The following is a 26611-nucleotide window of genomic DNA, read 5'->3' on the forward strand; positions in this document are numbered from 1 at the left end:
CTAGCGCAGAGGACGCCGAGAGGACGTGGTTAGTAGCCGCAATCAGAGGACTGAGTGCCTCAATGGCGGACCAAGCTCCTAATTAAATCGGGCGGTGAGGCCCTGGGTCAAAGGAGGGGGAATGTTCGGTTCTAGGCCGAAAGTTTCCGAAAGTGCTTGAGTGGTTGTACGCAAGACTTCAGTAGTTCGCGCCAAAGAGCGACTGCTGCAGTCTCTACCGGCAGGTACAGGAAGCAACAAACAATCGACTTCTACAGGTCGGGAGGAAGGAGCATAGGGCCATAAGGCGTAGCGGCGCTGCGCTCTAGCGGCGTAAAGGGGAACTAACGGAGGCGGTGAACTGACTCGCCGCCAGGTGTCACGAGCGTAGTCTCAGCTCGCTGGCCACCATGGGTGAAGTTGCTTTTTTCTGCCGCTAGGTGTCGCGGAGGTCTCTTTAGGACCAGGGAGAAGGTCCTTGAAATAGGCCATCGTCCCGTCAGGTCACTGCTCCTAGCTTTATTTCTCAGAACTAATGTGAGGTGAGGAGAGAGGAAGGGGGGAACAGAAAACGCCACTCCGCTGGGAACACAGCTCCACTGGAGCCCCATTCGTGACAAGACTTACTACTCTCAGCAGATCTCTGAGAAGTAGCAGCTTGCAGCCCAGAAGCTGCTCTATGCAGTTTTGGTCATGAAGAGAAATAATATTACAAACTCGGGACGTGACTGCAGGCGAGAGAAATTTTAAGCTGGCTGCCAGCCAAGTATTAGATCTGCAAAATATCAGATACGTCTCTGGGAAAGGTGCTTCAGACTACTGGCACAAAGTTTAAACACAAGGGGTACACCGGCCTAACAAAAGTAAATCGCCCCCTTGTAACCAAATAAAATTAGAATAATAAAATTTCCAAAATTAATTTAAAATTATAGTAAAAATTTAAAAAGGTGTCAAAATGCCTAATTTCCGGCACACTTCTCTTTAGCTCAATTAGGATAAAAGCTCAAGTTATGTTGGTTATATTTTTAGTGGATTTTGGGAAACTTTACATAGCCGTAATTTTGAAACCGTTTGAGATATTTGAAAAAGAAAAAAATTGGATTTTTTCTTAATCTCTATGAGGACAACATTCATACTAAATTTTATCAAATTCTGAGGTGGTCAGGTTTATACCCCATGTTGATTTGATTCCTTCTCTTCGTACAGAACTCCCGCGAAAGCCGGTGTCGCTGCTTAAATACTTGAGGCGTCCTCAAACCGACAAGAACGGCTGTTACGAGTGCCGTCATACTGGGCCTACCCGACGACCTAACAGTTCTCGCTACTCCACGAGGCAGCCCGCGGAATTCCCAAGACAGTGCCGAGGCAGGAAGATGCACAGGGTGCGGAGGGGGGTGGGGGTTAGCATCAACCCTTGTAATCCGGCCAGGCACACGTGGCATGCCTTAAGTCAGTGTATGACACGTGACTCCAGTGGCCGTGCAGGGCCGCTAGCCAGCTCTGAACCTGGTCCGTGTTGAAGTCCTGTCTGCGTTCGTAACACTGTCCCCTCCTTAAACCTGTTCGGGATGAACAGGTAACACATCCCTTTCAGCATATTCCTTCAACCGGTCCAAATGTACCTCTTTCATCCGTCCCCTCTTTCCTCTCTGGATGCGGTAGACCACATCATTTAGCCACTTCAAGACTTCATACGGGCCTCTCCACACTGCTTGAAGCTTAGGGCACCTTCCCTTCCTTGGTTGTGGGTTGTACAGCCACACCAAACCGCCCTCCTGAAATCCGGTTGAGTTAGCCTTCAGGTCGAACCTCGTCTTCATTCAATTCATCACTAATCTATATTAATATTATAAAGCTGAAGAGTTTGTTTGTTTGTTTGTTTGAACGTGCTAATCTCAGGAACCACTAGTCCGATATGAAAAATTCTTTCAGTGTTGGATAGTAAATTTATCGAGGAAGGCTATAGGCTATATTATATTATCAATAACCTTAAGGATCCTTACTAAAAGTCCAATAAGATAACCCAAAGTGTAAAAAAATGACCCGAAAAAATCCTTACACGGCGTGCGCTGCGAAACCTCTTGATTATAGAACAAAAAAATGTACTACCACTTTGCAGAACATATAATTGTCTTCAAAAAATATCACGTAACCATATGTCTAACTATTGTAGTTATCTCACAATTAGTGTTTTCTTTTATTTTTTTTCAATAATTGAAATGCCGTCGCTTCAAAAACTCTTTATTGTGTACCTTGGTATTAATCCTTATCAAAATAATTACTGCATATTCAAGACTAATTCAATACCTTTCTAGAACTTTTTGAATTATTCAATTCGGACGTTTCATTCAAAAGATATTGTGATATTTAAAATGTAAGTATTAGTGTTGTAGCCAAATAAGTATTAAGTATTGCACGCGCATGTATGACTAGCAGTGAAGACCTAATCTCTAGTGTACCCAGATGTAGTCCATATAGAAAACAAAGACTACCAGTGAATGTGTCAAAGGGCAATATTGGCAGCTAGAAACAGTAGCGTTGACATCATTAACATGATACTGGGTAAACTTCCAGGAGATAGAGTGAACTATAGGTCCATTGATAAAGTAATGGATCAAGAAGATGTGGTACATTATCCACAATAATTTTTAAATTCTTTAAATCCGAGTGGCCTTCCCTCACATTCACTCAAATTAAAAACTGGCTGTCCAATTGTGTTGCTAAGGAATCTTAAACCACCAAATTTATGCAACGGAACCAGACTCCAAGTAAAATTCCTTCGCGATAACGTGATAGGTGCTACAGTATTGACTGGTCCAGCAGTAGGGAAAACAGTGCTGATACCTCGCATACCTATGATACCAACGGATTTGCCTTTTCACTTTAAGCGAATTCAATTTCTGGTGAAAGTATCGTTTGCGGTAACAATTAATAAGGCCCAGGGACATACATTTAAGTATGTAGGAAGAGATTTACGCCAAGAGTGTTTTTCGCACGGGCAAGTATATATTGCTCTGTCGAGATCTGGTTCGGGAGAAAATCAATTTCTACTTCTGCCGGAAGACAAAACTAAAAATATAGTTTACGCAGAAGTACTTTAATATACCAATGGTTCTGAGTGTTTTGAGAACAACCTAAAACTGTGCATCTACCATATTATCTCAGAAAGTCACAATACCCCCCAACAAAGTCCACGCGGACAAAGTCGCGGGCACTGCTAGTCAAAGATATTTGCTGGCTTCTTCATGTATAAGTGCCATTCGCTCCTCTAGACGATTCACATAATCAGTGGTGCTGGTCAGCTCCCTGGAAGGACGACCGAATTTGACATCACAGAACCGCCTCAACTCCTGTTCAAACACAATACTCGCAGGGGTCTGCCCAGTAGAGTCATGGAATGAAGACCTATATGCCACTAGGAACAACTGAATGTGTTGATCCCAATCCTGTTGATGCTTGGCCACAACCTTAGTAAGGTGTTCCTCAAGAGTTCTGTTCAACTTCTCCACCATGCCATCAGACTGAGGATTTAGGGCTATAATCCTGATTTTATTTATTCCCAGCAACCGACACACCTCCTGAAATATTGTCGACTCGATATTGCGGCCTTGGTCTGAGTGGAGCTCCACTGGTACCCCAAATCTGCAAATGAAGTTGTTGACCATTGCATCCACAATAGTAGTGGCTTCTTGGTTAGGAAATGCATAAGCCTCTGGCCACTTACTGAAGTAATCCATTGCTACCATAATATACCGGTTACCAGCTTTAGTCTTGGGAAATGGTCCAGTGATGTTGATGGCTATCCTCTCAAAGGCGACCCCTACATTGTAGGCCCTCATTTTCCCAAGACTCCGGTGTTATGGACCTTTTTTAACTGAGAATTCTTCGCATTGTCTACACCATGCCTCCACATCCTGCTATACCTAAATCAATAGTAGCATTGATAGGTCTTGGCAAGAGTTTTTTTCACCCCTAGATGACCACCAGAGGTACCATCATGGATTTCTTTCAATAACTCTGCCACCAAACTATTTGGAAGTAGTAGTTCCATTGTAACTACTTTTCCATTTGGACTCTCCCATGCCCTCATTAGTAGCCCATTCACCATCCTCAAGGAATCCCACTGTGCCCAGTAAGCTTTCACAGCCCTTCGGTCACTGGGGATCTCATGCCATATTGGACGTCCAGTACCACTCTCTAATCAGCTTATATTAGAGGCCAGGTCAGAATCTTACTGCTGCGATGCTTTCAAGCTGGTATTGTTCCATTTATCTTTCATACCTGCCAACTTTTTAGTTTGGTCATCAAGAAAACTTTTAAATTGGGAAAATGTATCGTAAATCAAATGCGGCAATTTTTTACATGCTTTATGTGCAATTATTTTCTATTTTTCTATTCCATTTGGTTTCTGCTAATTTGCTAATGACATGAAGGGCATAATGATGGCCTAGAATAAAAATCTAATACAGTCAATATTGTAAATGTACTGGGAAACTAAAACTATCCAGAATGTGCCAATTTACACAGCATGTATATGAAAAGCAAAATGATCAAGTACAAAACAAAAGCAAAAGTATTCACTAAACAAGATTACATAAAGACATACCTTGCTATATCACATGTTTGTTACATATTTCAGTCATCTCCTGATTATCATCCTTGATGCAATTTTAAAACTTTAAATGTGCAGCAGTTGCCTTCTTTGCTTTACCTAACAAATCTGAGGTAAACCTTTGTTCATAACAAACACAATTTCTTGATTTCAACACAGAAATAGACTGCAAAGTTTCAGATGACATGGAGGACCTAAATTGGGTTCTGTTTTTTTTTACCATACTGAAAATGCGCTCACATTCTGAATTACTGTGGGGGATTGACAGAATTGATAGCATTATCTTTGACAGTCTGTTATACTTCAGGAAGCCATCTACTCCACGAACTCTTGATAATTCAGCCCACTTGACATCAACAGTGCCTTCTTTTTCTAGAAGAGATGAAATGTCATCAACTTGAAGTGCCACAAATTGTTGCTGGACTTCATCCATGGCTGAATCTATTGTTTCATTGTCCTTCAAAGGAAGGATAAACGGAAACTTTTCCACAAAACACTTAACAGAGGAGAACTTTGCAATTTCAAACTCATTTAGTCGAGCCACTTCTGCATGTTTCAGAACTTCACTCTTGAGGGGAAACTTGTTTACTATATAGTCGCAAGCAGTAACAAAATATTTCCGCACTGATGCAAAAAACAATACTTTTTCTTTTTTTTCTAGTTGAGACACTAAAGCTGAAGTTTCACTCCCAACAACTACTTCATCATCTTCTCTTTGATTTTCAATCAAATGGTACTTAAGCAGAAGAATATTACCACTTTTCACAACTTTTGGCTTTACAAATTTTGATAATAGATCTCTCAGTAATGTGGTGAGAATTTCTTGAAGAATTTGTATTTGTGGTGAAGCAGACTGAAGTAAAACATTTACTTTGTCAAACATAGGTATCGTGTTTAGAAGGAACGTACAAAATGTAAAATTCAGTTTAGAGGAAAGAAACAGAAATAATTTTTCCTCACGGCTCAAAGACAGATTCTGATTTTTCAAAACTGGAGCACTGCTATATCTATCATCCAATGCAATTCGTTTACTGCTACTTGCCTCAGTGTCTGCAACCACGTCGGATGCTCTCTTCCCATGTTTTTCACTTCCCTTTGATGGAACAGGATCATCTGCAGGTTTCTGAATTTTAGGGATCTTGTATGACGACAGAGAAATGGCATTACTTGATTTCGAGACACCTCTTGTTTAAAAAAACTAAGTAATGGTTCCCACTGATCCATCAATCTTTTCAAACTTCTGCCAAGTGATAGCCATCTCGTACAGCAATGCTTCAAAATTTTTTTTGTTTCCTTATTGTGCAACTGTTGAAATTTCTGCAGGCTCTCTTTTCGTTTCGCACTTTTCTCTAAAAAGTAAAATATGTCTATCAGGATGTCCTCTACTTTTAGTGGCAAACTTGCTACAGCCTTCTCTGCTGCCAAGTTTATTAGGTGACATGAACACCCAATAACTATTATTTCTTCATGATTTTCCTTCAGCAAAGCTGCAACACCATTCTTAGAACCGACCATATTCGGTGCATTGTCAGAACAAAACGAGACACAATTTTTTAGAGGTATATTTTTCATTTTCAGCTGTGAAAGCAACATATTGCCTATGTTCTTGCCAGTCGAATCACCGATTAACTTAGGCACTGAGAGAACCTTACTAACTATTCTACTCTCATCATTATCAAAAAACGCAACTACAATCGGGTACAGCTTTTCATCTGTATCATTACTTCCATCTGTGGCAATGGAAAATGCACTAACCTGCAAACATTTCACAACTTCAGAAGTTACATCACACGCCATTTCATTTAAGATACACGTTGCTTTAGTACGACCGCAAGCAAATTTCTTTGCTATTTCAGAGTCCGGGAACATCTTTCTAAATAATGCACCAGCGTGGTCTGCTGCGTTTAATGCAATATTATGTTCATTCAAAAACGAAACAAAGAGACATTCTGCTTTCGTCACTTCCAACCCCGTGTGTGCAGTACTGGTGAAAAAGCTATCAATCTTCTTATTTTCTTCCTCAGAAAGCACGTTTTTCCTATGCTTAGGACACTTAACGTGTGTAGTTATGTCGGACCTACCTCCATGAGCAATACTAAAATCACACCGGCACACTGTGCAAAACACAAAAGTTTCTCCTTTTTGCAATTTCAGAATACACGGGAATTCGTTGTTATACGCAGCACGGTAAGTCTGAACATATTTCTTGTTGGCTGGCTTACTCATGGTTCCCACCACGTAAATACACACGAAAAAAACGGTTGCGCAGCACTAAATTGGAACTACGAACAATAGTCAGCCATTTTAAACATAATATAAGGAACAAGGAACAGACCAAGGAGGTAAGGCTGACGTCACAATTATTGTGGTCCGTTCCTCCGTTTAAGGAAGCACTTTTTCGTTGCGGTAAGTGGAAAACGACCGCAGACCGTTCAGTCCAAACCATATACAAAATACAAATAACTATCTCTTGTTTTGTTTTCATTCCGTCGGTGCGTCGGTAACATGGCCGGTACAGTAAAAGTTGGCAGGTATACATGGCCCTTACAGTGAACGGTAATAAACCACCACGCAAAAATAAATCCGTAAGATATTAAAGACGTCCGTAAAACCGTAAAATAGTATTAAAATCCGTAAAACTTACGGACAATCCGTAAAAGTTGGCAGGTATGATCTTCCCTGTTAGTTATTGTTGTTTGTCGAACATCTTCAGTGCGTAAAAGGAATTTTCTCCCATATAAATATTTGTGGAAATATTGCAGACACCTCACTACAACCAAAAGTTCTCGTCTTGTGACGCAATAGTTGCATTCAGGCTTAGACAAAACTTTTCTGTAGTATGCTATTACTCGTTCATATCCATATTGAACCTGAGAAAGTACAGCACCCAAATCATCTCCACTTAGATCTGTGTTGAGGATATACTCTATGTTGATAGGGGTAGGCAAGTAAGGGGCTAGTACAAAGGGATTCCTTGAGGTCTTCAAAGGCAGTTTCACATGCTGTAGTCCATATAAATTTTCTCTAGTCCTTGGTCAGCTGATGAAATGGTTTTGCGATTGTCGAGAACCCAGGTACAAACCATCTATAGTAGGTACAGAGTCCCAAGAAACTACTTACTTCAAGCTTATTCTTAGACTGAAAACACTCCTTAAAAGACCGGATCTTTTCAGGATCTGTTCGCACTCCATCCTGTGAAACAATATGCCTCAGGAATGTTACCCCATGCTGGAACAAGAAGCACTTCTTAGGATTTGACTTCAGTAGGGCATGGTGAAGCCTGTCAAATACATCCTGGAGATTTCGCAAATGTTCTTTCACTGTATTCCCCACCACTATAATGTCGTCCAGGTGTACTAGGCTAGTTTTCCATGTCAAGCCATGCAGGACAGGTTCCATCAATCTCTCAAATTTTGCAGGAGCATTACATAACCCGAATGGTAACACAGCCCACTACCTGTCGTGAAAGCAGTCTTCTCCTTATCCTCGGGGTGCAGCTTCACTTGCCAGTAACTACTCTTCAGGTCCAATGTAGAGAACCATCTGGTGCCAGAGAGTGTATCAAGTTGTTCATCGATACGTGGGAGGGGGTAGCTATCCTTTTTGGTAGCTTCCGGTAGTCCACACAGATCCTCAGTTGGCCATCCTTCTTCGCCACTAAAAAAACTGGGGAAACCCAAGGACTCGCTGATGGTTCTATTACACCACCCTCCATCATACCCATGATCAACTTATCAGCTTCTTCCTGTTTTGCTAGAAGTAGCCACCACGGTGCCTGTCGGATTGGCTCTGCATCACCTGTGTTGATGCGATGGTTTGTTCTCCCAAGGTCAGTATCCCCTAAGGAAAAGACGTCCTGGTTGATTACAAGAAAATCTATTTCTCCATCTGTCAGATTATTTTGACATCGCCTTAGTAGATGTTCTAGGTTTAGGTTCAGTGGTTGCACGTCACGTCTAATAGGTGAAGGAGACTTACACTGGCTTTCCCAAGAGACTGGAGCTAGGCATTGGGTTTCCCTGTTTAAGAACCCTTGTTAGAGAATCGAGGTTGGCCACGCTGACTGGTACAACCTCAATGAACCTTGCAATGCTTCGGGCGACCAGGAGTGTCTTCAATCCTAATTTAATATCCGGCTCTATCAGGTAGCTTATGTTGCCCCTAGGGTCTCCTATAATCCTAGCTGCTATTATCTGCTCATGGTTGGTTGGAATTTAAACAGATTAGTTAACTTCCACTTTTATTACAGGAACTTCTGATTTGGTTGGGGTAAATAACGCCATCTCTTCATCTTTAATACACAGTATCTGTCCTTCCATGTCAAAATCGAGTCCATATCGAATCAATATGTCCACTCCTAAAATTACCTCATTGGTGGTGATATCTGCAACAAGAAAGGTTTGTGTTAATGTACAAGTTCCAATCTTTACCTCCAAATCCAGCTGTCCATGCACGGGTGGATTGTCTCCGGTGGCTGTTTTGAGTCTATATGGGATGAGTGTTCTCTTCAGCTATTCTCTATTTACAATGTCTGTGCGAACTATAGATGCAGATGCCCCTGTGTCAACACTAAGTAAACACTGTGCCATTGATCCATCCATTAAACAACAAACTATCATGGCATCTACGAAATACAGATACAGGAAAAACTGTAGGGGCTACCATTTCCTGTAGAGCTGGCATGCACCCCCTTACACCAGCTATTGCTAGTTTCCCTGTTGTCTTCCTGCTTATTTTCCTGCGTGTAAGACAGTCCCACTGGATGTGTCCTGGTTCATTGCAGACGAAGCACCGTGGGTGTCTTCCTGATCTTCTGATCTGGTTACCTGGAGTTATCATTCAGGAACTTCTTCAATGCCCTGAGAATATACTTTATTAGTGGTGTTTCTGGCATTTGCGCCATTGTAGGGCTCCAGTCAACCTATCCTTGTCATGATGCTTGTGTTTCTTGTGGCATTGTGTGCTACCTCGATTTCCAGGGCATGAACCAAGGCCTCGCAGCTCTTCTTGTGTCGAGCCAAACAAAGAGTTTGCTGAACCTCTGCATCTCTCAGCCGACTATAAAAGCACTCGTGGCTATCTGCTGGCGGAACTCTGTTGGTGCCTCTGGGTAGGCGAGGTGCACGAGTCGCTCTATGTCGGCTTCGAATTCTTGGAGTGTTTCTGAGGATCTCTGTTGACGTGTCTTCAGAGCTGTTCTATATACCTCGCCCATGTGACTGTCACCATACCTCAACTCAAGGGTCTCAACTAATACTCCATAGTCTTTCTGGTCTGGAACTGGTATAGTCTGCAGCAGCTCTAGTGGTAATCCTCGCATGGCCAAGACAAGTGTCATAGCCTTTTCTTCCTCACCCCAATCATTTACTTCTGCAGCTGCCTCTAACTGTCTTCTGTACACTGTCCACAAAGACTGACCATCGAAGGTGGGTGGCTTTAATTTAGTGTGGCAGCTGGAAGTGCCCTCTACCTTAACATCCTTGGAGTTACTCTTCCAGATTCTAGCTGCTGTAGCTTCCTTTATCATCCGACAGCATTCCTCGGTCACAATTTATACATGCCATTTGGTTGCGTGTTCAAGTTGAATTAACTGCTGTTCCTATCAGGCAAGTTGCTGTTCTTGTTATACAAGTTGGTATTCTTGAAGTGCAAGGTGCTGCTCCAAACTCTGCACTTTGCCTTCCAACTAGCTGCTGGTTTCATCTATCTTCATGTCCTCTATCTCAGTCTTCATAGAATTCTTCTTGGCAGTTTTTCATTTCATTCATTATCTCTTGACAATTCTTCATTAGTCTTCATTTCATTCTTCATTTCTTCCTGTCCCTTTTTCATTTCCTCCTGGCCCTTTTTCATTTCCTCCTGACCCCTCTTCATGTTACTCATATCATTTTTCATCTTGGCTAGGAAAGCCATTACATTCTTAAGCTCATCGGCAGCCATCTTTCTTGTCCACATACACTACCAGTACACTATCACTACTGTCCTATGATCTACAGTGTAATTTGACCTACAAGCTATCCTAAACTTTTACTGAAAACTAAAACTAACTTTATTACACTCAAAACTACAATTTGCAAAACAAAATTCTAATTTTTTAAAAATTTTATTAATTAGCTATTACTATTCGTAAATCATTTCATTAAAGCTACACCACTTACTACACCAAAATGTCGACTCCGCATCGCGCTACTCTCAAGAGCGGGGTCTCTCACCCTCTTCGCTGATGTCGCCCTTCTCTTTGCTCTGAATCTGCTAGGAACTCACATGAAGGCCGGTGTTGCTACTTAAGTACTTGAGGCGTCCTTCTCGAACAGGCGAGAACGCCTATTATGAGTGCTGTCATCCTGGGCCGACCCGATGCCCGAACAGTCCAGAAGGGCAGTGTCCATTCTCACTACTCTGCGCGGCGGCCCGCAGAATTCACAAGACCGTTCAGCGATAGATATCAGCGCCGAGGAAGGACAAAGTGAAGGGTGCGGAGGGGGGTGAGGGTTAGCAACAACCCTTGTAATACAGCCAGGCACGCGTGGCATGCCTTAAATCACGGTGCGTGACTCCAGTGATCATGCAGGGCCGCCAACCAGCTCCTAACCTGGCACATGTTGCAGTCCTCTGTTCGTAACAATATTATCTAAAACTTTCTGCTCAAATAATTTTCCATATTACCAACCATAACTGAAAGGGGTGGAAAAAACAAGGGTTGGAAGTAAAAAAAAATGGTAACTCCCTGAGTAAGGGCACAATCAAAACTGTTCAAATTGTTTGTAAATCTTATATTTTTATCTATAAATTTTATCTGAAACAATTTTTGATAAAATAACTCATTGCTACAAGGGGTTAAAGAAAATAAGAGTAGGATTTTAAAAAAAATTATTGTTTCTGTACCATGTACAGTATCAAATTAGTTCTAACTTATTGTAAAATGTTTAATTATTATCTACAATGTTTGCCTGAAATATTTTTTATACGACCTACAATGTCTGCAAGAAGTGGAATGAACAGGGGTTGAATGACAAAAAATTAACAAATCCTGTCTTAGGCAAACTGTCAAATCCGTTCAAATTGTTTGTAAATATATTAATTTTTATCCAAACCTTTGTCTGTAACAATTTATGATAAAACAAATTATTATTGCAAGGGGTTGAAAAAACTGCGGTTGCAATAATAAAATAAATATAACTTCCCTACCATGTACACTACCAAATTCATTCTTATTTTTAACATTCCAAATATTGATTAAAACTACAGTAAAATAATTTTTTATCTAACCAACCATTACTGCAAGGGGTGAAAATAACAAGGTTTGTAAGTAAAAAAAAATATCATTTTAAAAAAAATAGATTTACTATCAAATCCATTATAATTTATTTATAAATTCTAAAACTTCATCTAAAACATTTGCTGAAACAATTTTTAAGGAAATGAATTAAGTATTACCAAACATAAAAACAGGGGTTGAAATTTTAAAAAATTCAAAATAACTTAGCAGGTATCACATTTATTTGAATTTATTTTAAACCATCTTAATATTATCTAAAACCTTGGTGCAAAGCAAATTTTTATAGACAACGTTATTAGTGCAAAGGATGAAAAAAAAAGTGTTTGAAGGTTAAAACAATTAAATAGCTACCTTATTTGGCTTATAATATGAAATTTGTTCAAAGTTATTCAATGGTGGATACACTGAGTTAAAAATAGTTTTAACATTTTTGCTGCATGGAAAATAAGTAAATATTTAATTTATAATTTTGTAATATTGGAGAACTTAAATATGTTGTGTAAATTATTTTCTTAAACTTTTCCACAAGTTTATAGAAGTTTTTAAAATATTTCATGAAGAAATAGGTACTTCAAAATCTACATACGCCTGTAGGCTATGCCGAAAGGGTTTTTGTTTTCTAATATTGTAACAATTTAGGGACATCATATTTTTGTGTGTGCTCAGAGTATCCATCAAAGGTATGATGAAAATAAATTCTCTTTGGTTTGCATACACCGATCCAGCGTTACGCCATTTTGTTTTTTATTACTGATGAGCCTGAACAACACGCTATGTCACACATTACCTGTAGCCCGTCCAAAGGTTGTTCATGACATGTTTTGCATATTTTTTGGTGCTATCGTTAAATGTTTCGTACTCTCAGGTGAGGTTTACACTTTAGTGATTGATACTGATTAGTGGTCCACATTATTAAAAACATTTATTCGTTGTGAATATTAGCGATACAACTTGTGTTTGAAATTTTTTTTCAAGTGTGTGTGAATGTGTGTGTGTGTATATATATATGAGTGTGTGAATATATATAAGTGAGGTTATGTTTCTGTATATTTGATTTATTTTCATTACAAACTATTACAATATTATTTAATAAATAATTAAAATTAATCTTGATTAGTATACTAAATTAAATTATTTATTTTATAAATGTTTTTATAGTAATTTTGAATACTGAGTATTACTTAAATTGAATTTATAATATACCAATAGTATGTTTATCAACTCCAGTAATTTTATATTTTTATTTCAATTAATTATTTCCATACAAAATTAAAGTTTTATTTATTTATGGTTATTTAACTTGTTTTTTTATTGTTTCTAAAAAAACAGGTGGTTTATTTTCTGAAATATTGGAGATTGAACAAATGCTGTGTCAATCTTAGGCTAGTCTTTCAATAATAAAAGCGATTAATTGGTCATATTATTTTTATTATTTTGTTTGTGAATACAGGAGATATGTTATGTTTTATACTAATATTATTATGTTTTAACAGAATGAATTTGTGTGATACTAAACACTTATTTTAAAATATTTAACTGTATCCCATCTCTCATATATGTGTGTGTGTGTTTATGTATATGGATATGTATATATATATACACTCACACACACAGGGTGATTTGTATAGGGTTAGACAAAGGGAACAGTGTGTTGGTGGACCAATTTAGAAAATATATATTGCAAAAAAAAAAAGGCCCTAGGGTTCCAAATTATTTCGTTAATGTTTTTTTTTTTTGTCAAAAAAATGCACACAAATAGGCAAATACGTCAAATTCAACTTACTTTTAAATAAAAACTAATTGCTTTCAAGAAGTTTAAATTCTTTTAAAAACTTTCCTAGTTATTGTTTACTACATTTGGTGTAGGTATTGGTTTATTGGAGTAAAACTCTTTCAGCTTGGGGAAAATGGAGTAAAATGACATACAAAACAAATTATTTTTTATTTGTTTATCAAAAGCTACAAATCTGACAAGAATATTTCTAATATCCCAACAGGATTATTTTTTTCATACAATGTGACTTTGGTTTAATTAATGATTAATTTTTATTTCTATTGTTCGTGCTTAATTTTTCATTTGCTTAGATATCAATTTTTATACATAAGCTGATTATATTTTAAACCAATCTGGTACACTGTTGTAGGTAATAAATAATACCTAGGGAAATTTTTATTAGCATTTGAACTTCTTGAACATGATTAGTTTTTATTAAGTTAAATTAAATGTTTTTGCTTATTTGTTTCCATTTTTCTGACTTTATGAGTTCAGAACTAATTCTTTATGTGTTCTTTGCATCTAACACTATCTTGCATACACAAAGAATGCATCAGGGACCAAACTTAAAAAAAGAGATGTAATTTAAATCACATGACAAAAAAGCTACAAGGGTATAAAAGGTTAAATTTCTGTAATTTATAAAAAAAATAATTAAAAAACACATATAAAAAGTCTAGATTTAAGGGCCTTTTTGCTGAAGATGTATTTTCTATATGGGTCTACCAACACACCCGCTCATTTTGTAAAACCCTCTACAAATCAACATGTATATCAAATATTTTTCCTGATTTAAGGCATGTTATTGACAACCCAGACTACCAAAAAGCTAAAAATTGGTCCAGATTGCATATACAAAAACACTTAAATTTTAATGGGCACTGAGAATAATTTAATTTCTATAAGTTAAGGTTAAGAATGTTTACCTTGAAGATTGCCTTGCATAAATAAAAGAAGTTGCAAATAAAGTTTCTTGCTTTATTTTTCCTTTTCTCAACACAGAACATGGCCACCGAAATAGTTGAGGGAAGGAAATAATAAGGAAGATAGTGAAAGGATTGGACAAAAAGAAAGCAATTGGCAAGGATTGTATAGGAAATGTTATGTTAATACTTGGAGGAGAGGTGATGGCAAAGTACCTACATGTGGGTGTTATTCAACAGATCGCTCGTGGAGGGTAAAGTTCTGCAGGAATGGAAGGAGGTGGTTGTTGTAGCAGTATATGATGAAGGGGGAATAGGGAGGGGCTAGCAAGCTATAGACCGGTTAGCCTAACATTAGCAGTGGGCAAGATATTGGAAAGAGTACATAGTGCACAGGTATGTGGTAGGGAAAATGGATAGGCAGCACTGGCTAGATAACAAGACAGCAAGGTTTCAGGTTGGGCTACTTGTGTGAAATGCAGCTCTTGAGCTTACTGAAGGACTTGGTAAATGGGGTGTGTATGGGATGGCAAATAGATTAATTTTTTATTGATTTTGAAAAAGCATTCTACAGGGTACCACATAGGAAAGTAATGAAGAATACCGAGAGAGTCATAAGGGATAGGAGAGTGATGAAGTAGATAGGCTGTCCTTAAAAATATACTTAACCCAGAAAATAAGAATTAGTCCAGTCCCTTGGGATAGAAAATTGAAGTCCGTATGCTCCTTCGTGAAGAAAGCAAGAGACAAATTTTATTGTGTTCTTATATGTCCCAGGATACCGAAATGCCTTGGTGCCACTTTCACAGTGACGTCATTATAAATTGGCGGCCATTTCAAAATGGCCGCCAATTGCATTCATAAAACAAACTGTATCTCTGCTTTCCTTCATCCGATTTTCATTTTGTTTTTTTTATTAGACAGATATTTTAACGGTGATTACATTTGTTGTCTACTAGATTTTTCATAGGTCTAACCATTTTCCTAAAATTTTGGAAAAATTGAATATTTAAGAATTTTTATTTTAAATATCTTATTACTGTGAAAAAACAAAGCTGTACACGATAATAAGTGTTTCGTGAAACTTAAAGATAATTTATTAAGCTTTAATTTTATATATTACACAATGATAATGATCTTCAGTACAGCAACATAGTTAGTGAATTCATCTGGGAAAGTGTACTTTTGTAATTGATAAAAAATGTCACAAATATTTCTGCTTGTTCTATCTTCTCTCTAACCTGTGATTTTAATGTAATATAATTTAATTTTATGTTGCAGGTGAACTGTTGAGTAAGCTATGATGGAGAACATAAAATCAGTTGCTAAGTTCGACCTGCCACCTTCTGCTAAGAGAAGGCGAACTTCGGAAACAGCATGGACACTGTGTTTATTGTGCCAGTTAGAGACTGCAGAAAGTGTTTCGGAACCAAAACGTAAAGAAAGTTATGAGAAGTTATACAACTGTATCACAGAGCGAGCAACATGGAATGACTTGAACTTTGTGGAGTTGAAAATGTGCCTAGGTGAGTTGACAGCAACAGACTTTGAAGTAAACAAAGCAAAGTGGCATCGTTCTTGCTATCAAAATGCCACACATAAAGGGCATATGGAACGTGCCCACAGAATGTTCATTGAACAGTCCCGTAGTTCAATAGAGTGTCAACAAGAATGTAGCTCTTCTCTACATTTACCATACACCAGAGCAAAAACTAGTGTTTATGTGAAATCTGTTTGCATTTTTTGTGACAATGGTCCAACCAACCACAATAAACTACATTTAGTGCAAACTGATATTGCCGGGGAAAAACTGTTGAAAGCTGTAGAACTCAGTAATGACGATAGGTTACGTGTGCGAGTAAATGAAAGTTTAAATCCTGCAGATGCTCATGCCATTGATGTAATGTATCATAAAAATTGTTGGAATACAAATGTGAACAACAAGTTGCGGCAAGTAAATGTTCCATATCAAAAGCAAGATAAATTTGTTGAGGCATCAGACATTGAATTTATTAATTCGCTAAGAGATTTTTTGGAACAAGGACATGTTGTTAGTATGGCAGAATTGGAAAATGTGTACAAAAATATTTGTCTAACAAATGGTGTCCCTGAAAGTGAAGTTAAGAGTAGACGGCAGATAAAGAAGTTGATTGAAGAACAACTTTTGGAGTTTGACGTGCTATTCAGTTCTCCAAAGCGTAAAAATGAATCGGAAAGGGTGTCATTGAAAGCAGTTAAAGATGTCGCAATGGCACAAGCAGAAGACGAAAATGTTGGAGAAAACCTGAGGAATTTATACTCTGCAGCAAAGTGCATCAGAAAACTCGCATTGGGAGCAAAAAATTGGAACTTTGAAGGGTCTCTATTACAAGACAATGTGGATGATATTGTGCCAATGGAAATGTACTATTTCTTCAAGTGGTGCCTTGTTGGCCAAGTAGATATGTCCCATGTGAATGCTAGCAAATCGTCAGAAGTAAATAACAGAGCTGTACGACTTTCGCAAAGTTTAATGTATGAATGCATGTCATCACGCCAAGTAGCAAAGAAGGATTCCCAGTTATCTCGCCACATTCATGATGTACCAGTTCCATTAGCTGTTGGAATAGCTGTTCACAAAGAAAGCAGAAGTAAGAAACTTATTAAGATTCTAAATGGGTTTGGCTGCTGTGTTGATTACCATAGGATTTTACAACTAGAAGATCAGATAGTGGGTGAAGTTTTACATAGGATGGAAAAAAATGATGGTGTTTACATTCCTCCTGACCTGACAATAGGTAGGTTCATATTTTGTGCTGCGGATAATATTGACTTTCAAGAAGATACACGTGATGGGAAGCAAACCCTGCATGGAACTGTTATGGTAGTCTACCGAGATGCAAGAAGATGACACAAGTGTACCCCTGGTGTTAACTGGAAAATCACATAGTGAATCTGGGAGAAAAATTAGCTATAGCAAACAAGAAGCAGTACATCTGAGGTCAAAACAATTGAAACCATCTATGCCAGTTTTAAATGCAGAATTGAACACCAACATGTACAGTAATGTATTTGAAGGAGCAGAATTAGATAACACTGCTTGGTTGATACTACAGGCAACATCTGTATCTTCCTTGACTGAGCACCCTGATAAAGAATCAAATGATTTTTTTTTTTGAAGACAACTCAGTGAACATCAGCTTACCTGAAGCTAACCACACATATACTTGGTCTGCATACAACTCCCTCATAGGTTCAGTCCGTCAGAGAACTCGGGTGTGTGTACTGCCACTCATTGCTGAGTCACCTACGGACAGTCAAACTCAAATTAAGTTTATGAAGACCTTAGAGAAAATCAATACTATGGTGCAATGTAGCCAAAAGAAGGTGGTAGTCACTTTGGATATGGGACTTTATAGACCAGTTAAGCGCCTTGAATTCAACCACACCGACAACCAAAACAAATGGATCCTTCGACCTGGAGAGTTGCATATTATTATGGCTCAACTAAGAACTATAGGCAAATATATCGATGGCACAGGTATCCCAGAATTGTGGGTCGAGTCCAACATATATGGCCCTGCAACTGTGAAACAAATCTTGGAAGGTAGGCATGTTCGGAGAGCACTAGAGGCTCATAAAGTCGTTCTCATATCTCTTTTTTCACTTTACCAAGAAGCATTTTTTGAGCAGTATCCAGAAGTGAAGCAGATTTTAAGTTTTAAGTTGAAAGTCCTTATTAAAGACTTTACTGATGGAGATGTTAAAATGGCTCACAAAGATCTTATGTATACTTTAACCTGTGAGGATATCATCAATAAGTTTGAATGTTTTGACTCTTCAAATGAAGTTATGAACCCTACCTTCAAAGTAATGAGGCAGTACATGAAGATGGTACAGTCCATGCTAGCATTTGTAAGCTCAGTACGCATAGGGGATTGGCATTTGCATCTTTCTTCCTTACATGACTTCACAAAATATTTCTTTGCAATGGACCTCTTCAACTACTCTGGCATGATTGCTTGGTACCTGGCTGAAATGGAAACACTTAAAACTACAGATCCAGAAATTTGGGAAGAGTTTGAAAAGGGAAACTGGGTAGTTAACAAAACACAAGTACCATTTTGTAGTTTGGGTGCAGATGAAGCCTTAGAGCATGAAAACAGGGCTATGAAAGTTATGGGAGGAATTGTAGGAATTACTCTTAATGAAAATGCAAGAACCCGTTTCTTTCTCACCTCTCCTGAGCTCACGCGGCTTGTAAAAGAAGCTAAGGATATGGCTGGATTTCAGGGATCCGATAAAACCAAACATCATGAACTGTCAAAAGTTGCTTCAGGAAGGCAAAGCAAAAATGTTTCAGCACTTTTGAAAACCCTTGAAAGAGTCGGGAACCCATTCAAATACTGCAGAGATGAATTGATAAACATTAGAACAATGTGTGTTATGCCTCAGAAGACGAAGGAAGATATGTGTAACATGTCAACCATAGGCCAAAAACAGTTTATTAAATTCACAACAGAGCGCATAATTACTGGTCAAGTAAACCTATGGGATCCCATAAAAAAATTAAATCTTAGCACCTGCAAACATTCAGTGAAGACAGTACAAATAAAAATGAAAGACACTGTTTTGGAACTGAAACAAGACAGGGACCTATTTGCGAGATTGCTCATAGTGGCCAGATCCCGTCCTCGGGTGGATGTGTGCGATACCATCAGTAATTATGAACTTTCTGTTGTACCACGTTCAATGTTTGCTCCTGATGGAACAATGTTGCACTGCTCTCAGAAGAGTAAGCTAATGGAACTACTCGAGTCATTACTAGACAACTTCCAGCATGAAGATAGCCACTCAGACATGGTCGAAGCAATGCAACCCAACTTAAGTGGCAGTGTTGCTATTATTGATGCCATGGCCGAGGTACAGGCGCTAGACAAACCACCTCACATTAAGACTTGTTCAGACTTGGCAGACCACTTTATATACCGCATCACTAATAAATATCGTTCATACAAATGCATTCACTTGATATTTGACTCATACATAGAAGATTCCTTAAAGAAGTTCACTAGGGAAAGGCGCCGTGTTAATGTTGAGCCAACTCATTACCGAATTCAATCTGAAACTACTATTTATACAATTTCAAAACAGAAGCTCCTTTCCCATGAAAAGACAAAGGACGAATTGTCCAACCTTTTAGCTGAGCAGTTTCTAAAATATGCAGCACGCACAGGTCGGGATGTGGTAGTTGCTTGGCGTCAGATTGCTAAGGGCACAAATGAGCAGTTCTCATGAAGAGGCAGATGCAAAGATCATTTTGCATGCCATAGAATCAAAAAAGGCTGGAGCAACACATTTAGACATCATCTCTCCTGACACTGATGTTCTTGTTCTTGCTTTGAGCAAGTATCCATCACTCCCACAAAACACAAATTTCATCACTGGAAGTAGAGACAGGAACAGAACTATACCACTTCAGCCACTGCACAGTAAATTGGGAAATCTAAAAGCTGAAGCACTTGTGGGTTTACACTCAATATCAGGAGCTGATATCACTGGCTCGTTTCACAAAAAAGGGAAATTAAGTTTCTGGAAGCCCTTCATGACTGCAGACAATAATGTTCTGCATGCACTGGCAAACCTTGGTAAAACTGAAGTAGTGTCTGATGATGTAATGCTGGAAATTGAGAGGTTCCTATGCAAAGTGTATGTTCCCAATACAACTATTACTACAATTGGAGAATTGAGATGGTGGCTTTTTACACAAAAGCAAGTGGTGGGTGAAAATCTCCCTCCAACGAGGTCTTCACTTAGATTGGCTATATTGAGGGCACATTTGCAGGCAATGGAATGGCATCAGTGCGACAAACGACATCCAAGTTCAGCAAATCCCACAGAGTTTGGCTGGAAATATGAAGATGGACACTTAGTCCCTGTTACTTGCAACAATATTCCAGCCCCTCAAGCAATACTTGAGCTTGTTAAGTGCAACTGTGTCAAAACAAAATGTCAAACTGTTCGCTGTAAGTGTTCAAAAAGTAACCTCCCCTGCACAGAAATGTGTAATTGTGGTGGAGATGCTGACTTGTGTGGAAACAATTTGAACAGTGAAACATTCACATTCGAAAGTGACGATGAAGATGAAAATGGTGTTCATTTCATGTGAAATCAAAATGATTAAAAATATTCATGACAGCTGTATTATTATGTCTACATAATGCAATTATTATGTACCTAATTATAACTCTATTTATGAGACAATGCGACATGAGATGCTATTTGAGCAATAATTTCAGTTTTTTTAATATTTTTTTTATGTTATGCATAAGAACGCCAAAAATGAGTACATGGTTTGTTTAAAAGTTTAATTTCGCACCAAGAAATATAAGAATAAAAAAATTTCATTGGTTTGATAAGACTATTCATATTTGTGTTTTCTTTTTTTGTTAACAACATGTTCTCCTTAACACAATAATAAAATAATACAGATATATTCACTTGTAGTGTAAATATTATGCATACATTGAAAACAAACTACATGAGTATTAAACAAATCATCATATAAAATAAATAAAGTTTAATAAGGAGCATTTGTCAATTACAAAAATACACTTTCCCAGATTAATTCGCTTACTATGTTGCTATACTGAAGAACAGAATCTTGTGTAATATATCAAATTAAAGCTTAACAAATTATCTTTAACTTTCATAAAACACTAATTATCGTTTACTGCTTTTTTGTTTCACAGTAACAAAATATTTAAAATAAAAATTCTTAAATATTTAGTTTTTCCTAATTGTTTTGAAAATGGTTAGACCTATGAAAAATGTAGTAGGCAACTAATGTAATCACCGTTAAAATATCTGTCTAATAAAAAAAACAAAATGAAAATCGGATGAAGGAAAGCAGAGATACAGCTTGTTTTATGAATGCGATTGGCGGCCATTTTGAAATGGCTGCCAATTTATAATGACGTCACTGTGAAAGTGGCACCAAGGCATTTCGGTATCCTGGGACATATAGGAACACAATAAAATTTGTCTCTTGCTTTCTTCACGAAGGAGCATACGAAATACCCTAACGGCCCCTACTAAATGGAGGACGAGTTGTCTGAGAAGGGAGGTTTCACATCAAGGGTGCCGCTTTTCACCATCATGGTGAATGATGGGAGGGAATTAAAAGATTCTTGAGACTCTATGCGGAAAATTGTAATGTGTGTGGAGATGCAGAAGAAGGAGGGTAACAAAAAGACTGAATATACTGGAAGAGTGGGTAGAGAGGAATGACTTGAGGATAAATCTAGGCAAAACAAAGATGGTGAGATTTAGTGATTTACTAAGACAAAAGCAAGTGGATAAGAGGGTCTACTGATGGAGGGGTGAGAGATAGGTGAAGCCAAAAGCTACAAATACCTAGAGGTAGTGCTGCAATGAAACCAGGAGTGGGTGGAATAAGTACAGATGGTGGTCAAGAAGAGCAGGCAGGCATTGGGCATTCTGAGGAAGGTGCTTAGAAGGAAAGGGGGGCAGCAACTTTATAAAAAAATTGCCTCTTTATAAAAAAAATTGCCTATAACATCACGGTGTGCCCAATGCTAGAGTTCGCTGCAGCAGTATGGGATATATAAGTGCTAGAGAGGGAACTGCAGGGGGTGCAGTGGCAAGCAGCTAGGTTGGTTAAGGGAAAGTGGAGGTGAATTGATACAAATGAAAAAGGTAGATTAAAAATCTTGATAGTAGTGAAAACAATAACGGAGTGGAATGTGTTCGATGGGTAGTGTGTAAGCAAGTGTGGCTCAGTTTAAGAGAAGAGTGAGAGAGAGAAAGTGCGTGAAATGCTTGTTAACGGGCCTATGCCCGTTGACAGCTACCTTCCTGAACTGAAAATTGTAATAGCCTAATGAATTTTTAAAGTTTCTGTAATTTTGCTAATGATTCTGTAAAAGAGCACTGAAATATGTTAATTACTTTTTTGTTAATTTACAAAATTAACAGTTGGTTTGATTAGTTTATAAACATTTAAAATACCGTAACATTATGCTAAAGGTTCGTTGGATAGTTAAACACATTCAAAACATTGTAAAATAGTTGAACAGTTGATTAGGTTAGGCAAGATAAATTTAAAATACGTAAACCTACATATCATTTTACAGTACTTTCAGTGTACCTAGCTTAACATAAAACTGTCCCAATATTTAACAGTATTTTTAATGTAACTGACTCTGCCAATCAACCATTATCATATTTCAAATCTAGGTAAGTAATCTAACCAACCATTAAAACATGCAACTACCAGTAATCTATCTGAAATACCGCAATGAATTTTATAGATTTCTTAGAAAAAGACTGGAATCAAAAATAACAAATAATTAATTTTTCCCCTTTCAGTATTACCAGGTTTCTAAAAAAAAAAAAAAAAACACTTTCACTTTAAGTATAATTTGTTTTATTTCTCAGAAGCCACTAATCTGCAGAATTACTTCTGCGAACGTTAAGTAACACGCTTAACTACCTCGTGGATAGTTATTTAATTCCCCTCAGCATTGTATGTCTTCCATCACCACACAGCCCTTGACATGTTTTGTAAAATGGTTCGTAATAATAAACAAACTACGTGTAACTACGAATACCACACCCTACAGGTATTAAACGTAAAACACTTAAATAAAATACTAATTTTACCGACTAAGATGTTATAGTCTACTACGAAACTAATCAAAATAACCTTGCAGGACATTACAGTAAGAAGATAAACAAACCTCAAGTCACTATTTATTTGCAGATATATCTTCTGTATAACACAGATGTCAACATATAAAATTCCTAAAAATATACTAATTTAACATAAGCGAAAATATCACTTAAACAGCTTCCTGACACAACATTTATTTAGTTAATGGTCCAGCCGGCATAATGGCAGACTACTTTACTCCTAGCTCAGCAAAGCAAGTCAAACAGGTAAGCTAGCGTGCACATGCACGCCAACATTATCTATGTAACTAAAATATGGTTTGTAAAGTACTTCACATAGCTTCATTACCGAATATTATTATTTTAATCATTTAACAAAAAATATTTTGTATAAATAGTATGCGACGCTGAACAAACCTGTGTCAAATAAATCAAAAAATATATATATATTATTATCGTATACCGTTATATTTTAATTAATTTCAATGAGTATTCGCTTTGTTTCGTTTGATTCAACTACATAGGTAAAATTAAAGCTACGTTTACGATTGAAAATTAAGAAGTATGAATTAAGAATTAGTCATTTACTAACCCATAACTCTATGGATACTAATGGAATGGTTTATGATTGTCGTGTAGAAATTTTTATGGGTCGTGGGAAATCCATATAATAACTTCAGACATAACAGTGATAATTATATTTTATCTTTTTTTCTTAAGAATTAAGGGAAGCGCCAATCAGAGCATAGTAGAATATGTTGTTGGCGCGAAATATTGTTTCGTTGGGAAAGCAAGTAATGATGTAGTAAGAAAGGAATAGGTATGGAATATGGAATTATAGGCATCATGTTAACAAATGTTAAGATAATTGGAAGAACATTGCACGTAACATTAAAAAAAAAAATCTCCGATTGGATCTTTATTTTATGATTTCGAAAATTGTTTATTCTGATATGTATGAGGTTAATTTTTTCTACGAGATATTATACGAGTAAATTTGTCGCCACTCCCACTGCCTGATTAAGTTTAGAATAAATATTGAATTGAAACTGATCTCTTGAGTTTGTTTGGGGTGGGGAGGGGGGTCGACCTCGTGGCTGCAGGCAGGAGTGCGTCGTCCACATGAACTACCTGGGGTGTTCAGGCCACCCAGGATGCCTTGAAATAAAAGGAAACTGACTGAAGAGACACTGCACTTTATTAAGGTTTGATACACTTGCTGGTCCAACCCTGGCCGAGTCTGTTGTCAGACCGTCTCTACACGGTCGGTTTAACACACCGACGTTGCGCGCGAAAAGGTTAGGCGGCAAACGGGTGTAGAAGTTCTATCATGAGGCTGGCACTGACAAAACTAAGGCCATGGTGAACCACTGCAGCACTGATAGGCTGCAACTATATTTATATTGTAAATGAAGTTAAACATAAAATGGCAAAAGTACATGATCAACAGTTTGACGCCGTCCCGCTGCCTGTTTTGAAATTACATGCCTGGCCTCGTGGATGCAGGCAGGGGCGCGTCGGCAAAGGGCCCCCCGGGCTGTTATGGCCTCCTAGGATGCCGTATTAGAGAAAACACACACGTACGTTTAACAGATTTATTACGTCGCACACGTTACACTTCTCTACATCGCATATGGCACTCTCACGCGACTGGCCGCATCATCGTCGACATCCACTCAGCCTACACCACCCTAACTGGCGGTACTCTTTACGGTCGCTCGGTAGCCCGGCGGCTAGTACTTTAAGAGAGGTAGGTAACCCGGCGAGTTACGGAGACGAAGGCTCGGGTGAGTGGCAAGCCCGTTTCTGCACAAGTGGTTGTTTGTGCGGGACGTAACACGGGGTACACTAACGGCTGGGTATACAAGTACACTTAACAAAGAAATATTACACTAGAGTCACTAAGGGCTAGTCCCGAGTTCGGGGTGAAATTCAAGTGTCCCACTCAGGTGGTCACGCAAAGGCGGCTAACCCGCGTGGTGGCGAGGGCCACGTTAAGCTGGGAACAGGAGCAGCGGAATCCGGCGGGATATCTCGTCCGCGACCGTTGCACGTCCCAGGTGATGAATCGTTATTAAACTCTGTTTCGCATTCGGCACTGTGCCGCCCCGCGTGGACGATTAACTAGTTCCCCGAGGGGAGTTTTAATAGCGTGAGGCGCAGGTGCCACGGCGGGCCGCCTAAATAATTGCACTTACCTAGCACTGGAAAGACTCGGTGGCGAGTCACACATTTTAACGAAAGACCGCACGAGATATCATACGGCCGGTTAGGGCTGACCGGGGAGCTGTGGATAAAGATTTGAAGATAGTTACCTATTGATGTTAACGTTGAGATTGGCGCGAAAGATGAATGCTCCCCATGCGCGGGGCTGCCGGCCCAGGTGAGAGCTAGATCGCTACTGACTATTCTCCCTGGCAACCGGGCCAGATAGGGGGAAAAATCCGCGGGAAACTGCGGAGCACGGGAAGGTGATTCCGGCCAGTTTTGTGAACGATTTTGGTTTACAAAATGATTAGTTAATTAACAATAATTATTGGCTGTTTTAAAAGTTTTAGTTTTTGATTGTTTTATCAAATACATGTACACAGACTACCTAGTTGTGCAATGCCACACCCAGCCGGGCGCCTTGCACACGTAGGAGGCCGTGACTGACGTCACGCCATTCGGGGCACTGCACTATGTTGCACGCACGGGCGTATTCGTGGCACAGCACTGATCAGGTGCTGAGGACACATAATGGCCTGAGCTCTCAGAGGGAGCACCGACGACGGCATCAAATGCCCCCCCTCGACGAGGCCGTTCTGTGCCTCAACACCTCTACACACATTGGATCGCAGCACTCCGACATTGCACTGGTTCACACACGGGTACGATTAAGTTGTGAGTAGTGCACTGGGGCGAGGTGTGATTCCTCCAGGCGAACAGGGTGGTGGATTTTACCGTGTCCCGAGCGGTGTTGGGTCCCTCGGGTGGTTCCCCCCCCCTTGTGGATGACGGAAGCTCCTGGCTGTGTGTCCCCGGCGAGTGACGTGATTGCCCCCAAGAAGTAGTCCCTGAGGTGGGCTGGGGCATGGCGAGTGCGGCCTAGTCGGCCGCGGGGACCTGGGTGCTCAGTTTCGAGCGGGCGGAAATGATTGGGGGCCCTGGCCTCCCTGTCGCCGCTCGTCTCCCTGGCAGCCTTGTTGCTAGTGATGGCAAAGTCGTCCAGGTGCGAAGGGGCCCGCCAGTCCCTACGGGGTCGGGCCGTCCTTGTGTCGGCCTGTCTGTCTAGGTCCCCCATGTCCCTGACTGATATGGCCTGCGGGCCAACTGTCCCGTCTCTTCTCCCCGCAGCTGACGGTTCTCCCATACAGCATGTAAGTTGTACT

At 39.1% G+C, this 26611-nt stretch overlaps 1 protein-coding gene across 7 annotated transcripts in view; it reads right to left on the reverse strand.

Annotated features, from left to right (window-relative positions):
- The window catches only part of LOC134527188 (uncharacterized), a 412406-nt gene extending 388913 nt beyond the window's left edge, over positions 1-23493 (reverse strand). For 4 of the 7 annotated variants that reach the window (XM_063359633.1, XM_063359631.1, XM_063359632.1 and 1 more), the window contains exons 1-2: positions 23309-23493; positions 17752-17853 (exon numbers count right to left, since the gene is read on the reverse strand). In XM_063359633.1, the coding sequence (XP_063215703.1) occupies positions 17752-17797 (46 nt within the window). In that variant the 5' untranslated portion in view covers positions 17798-17853; positions 23309-23493. Of the gene's footprint in view, positions 1-1601; positions 1755-17751; positions 17854-23308 lie in introns of those variants that run through there. The other 3 variants (XM_063359635.1, XM_063359634.1, XM_063359636.1) reach the window with 3 other exon arrangements.
- Positions 23494-26611: the final 3118 nt, after the last annotated feature.

This window comes from Bacillus rossius, chromosome 1, assembly GCF_032445375.1.
Source record: "Bacillus rossius redtenbacheri isolate Brsri chromosome 1, Brsri_v3, whole genome shotgun sequence".
NCBI classification, from domain to species: domain Eukaryota; kingdom Metazoa; phylum Arthropoda; class Insecta; order Phasmatodea; family Bacillidae; genus Bacillus; species Bacillus rossius.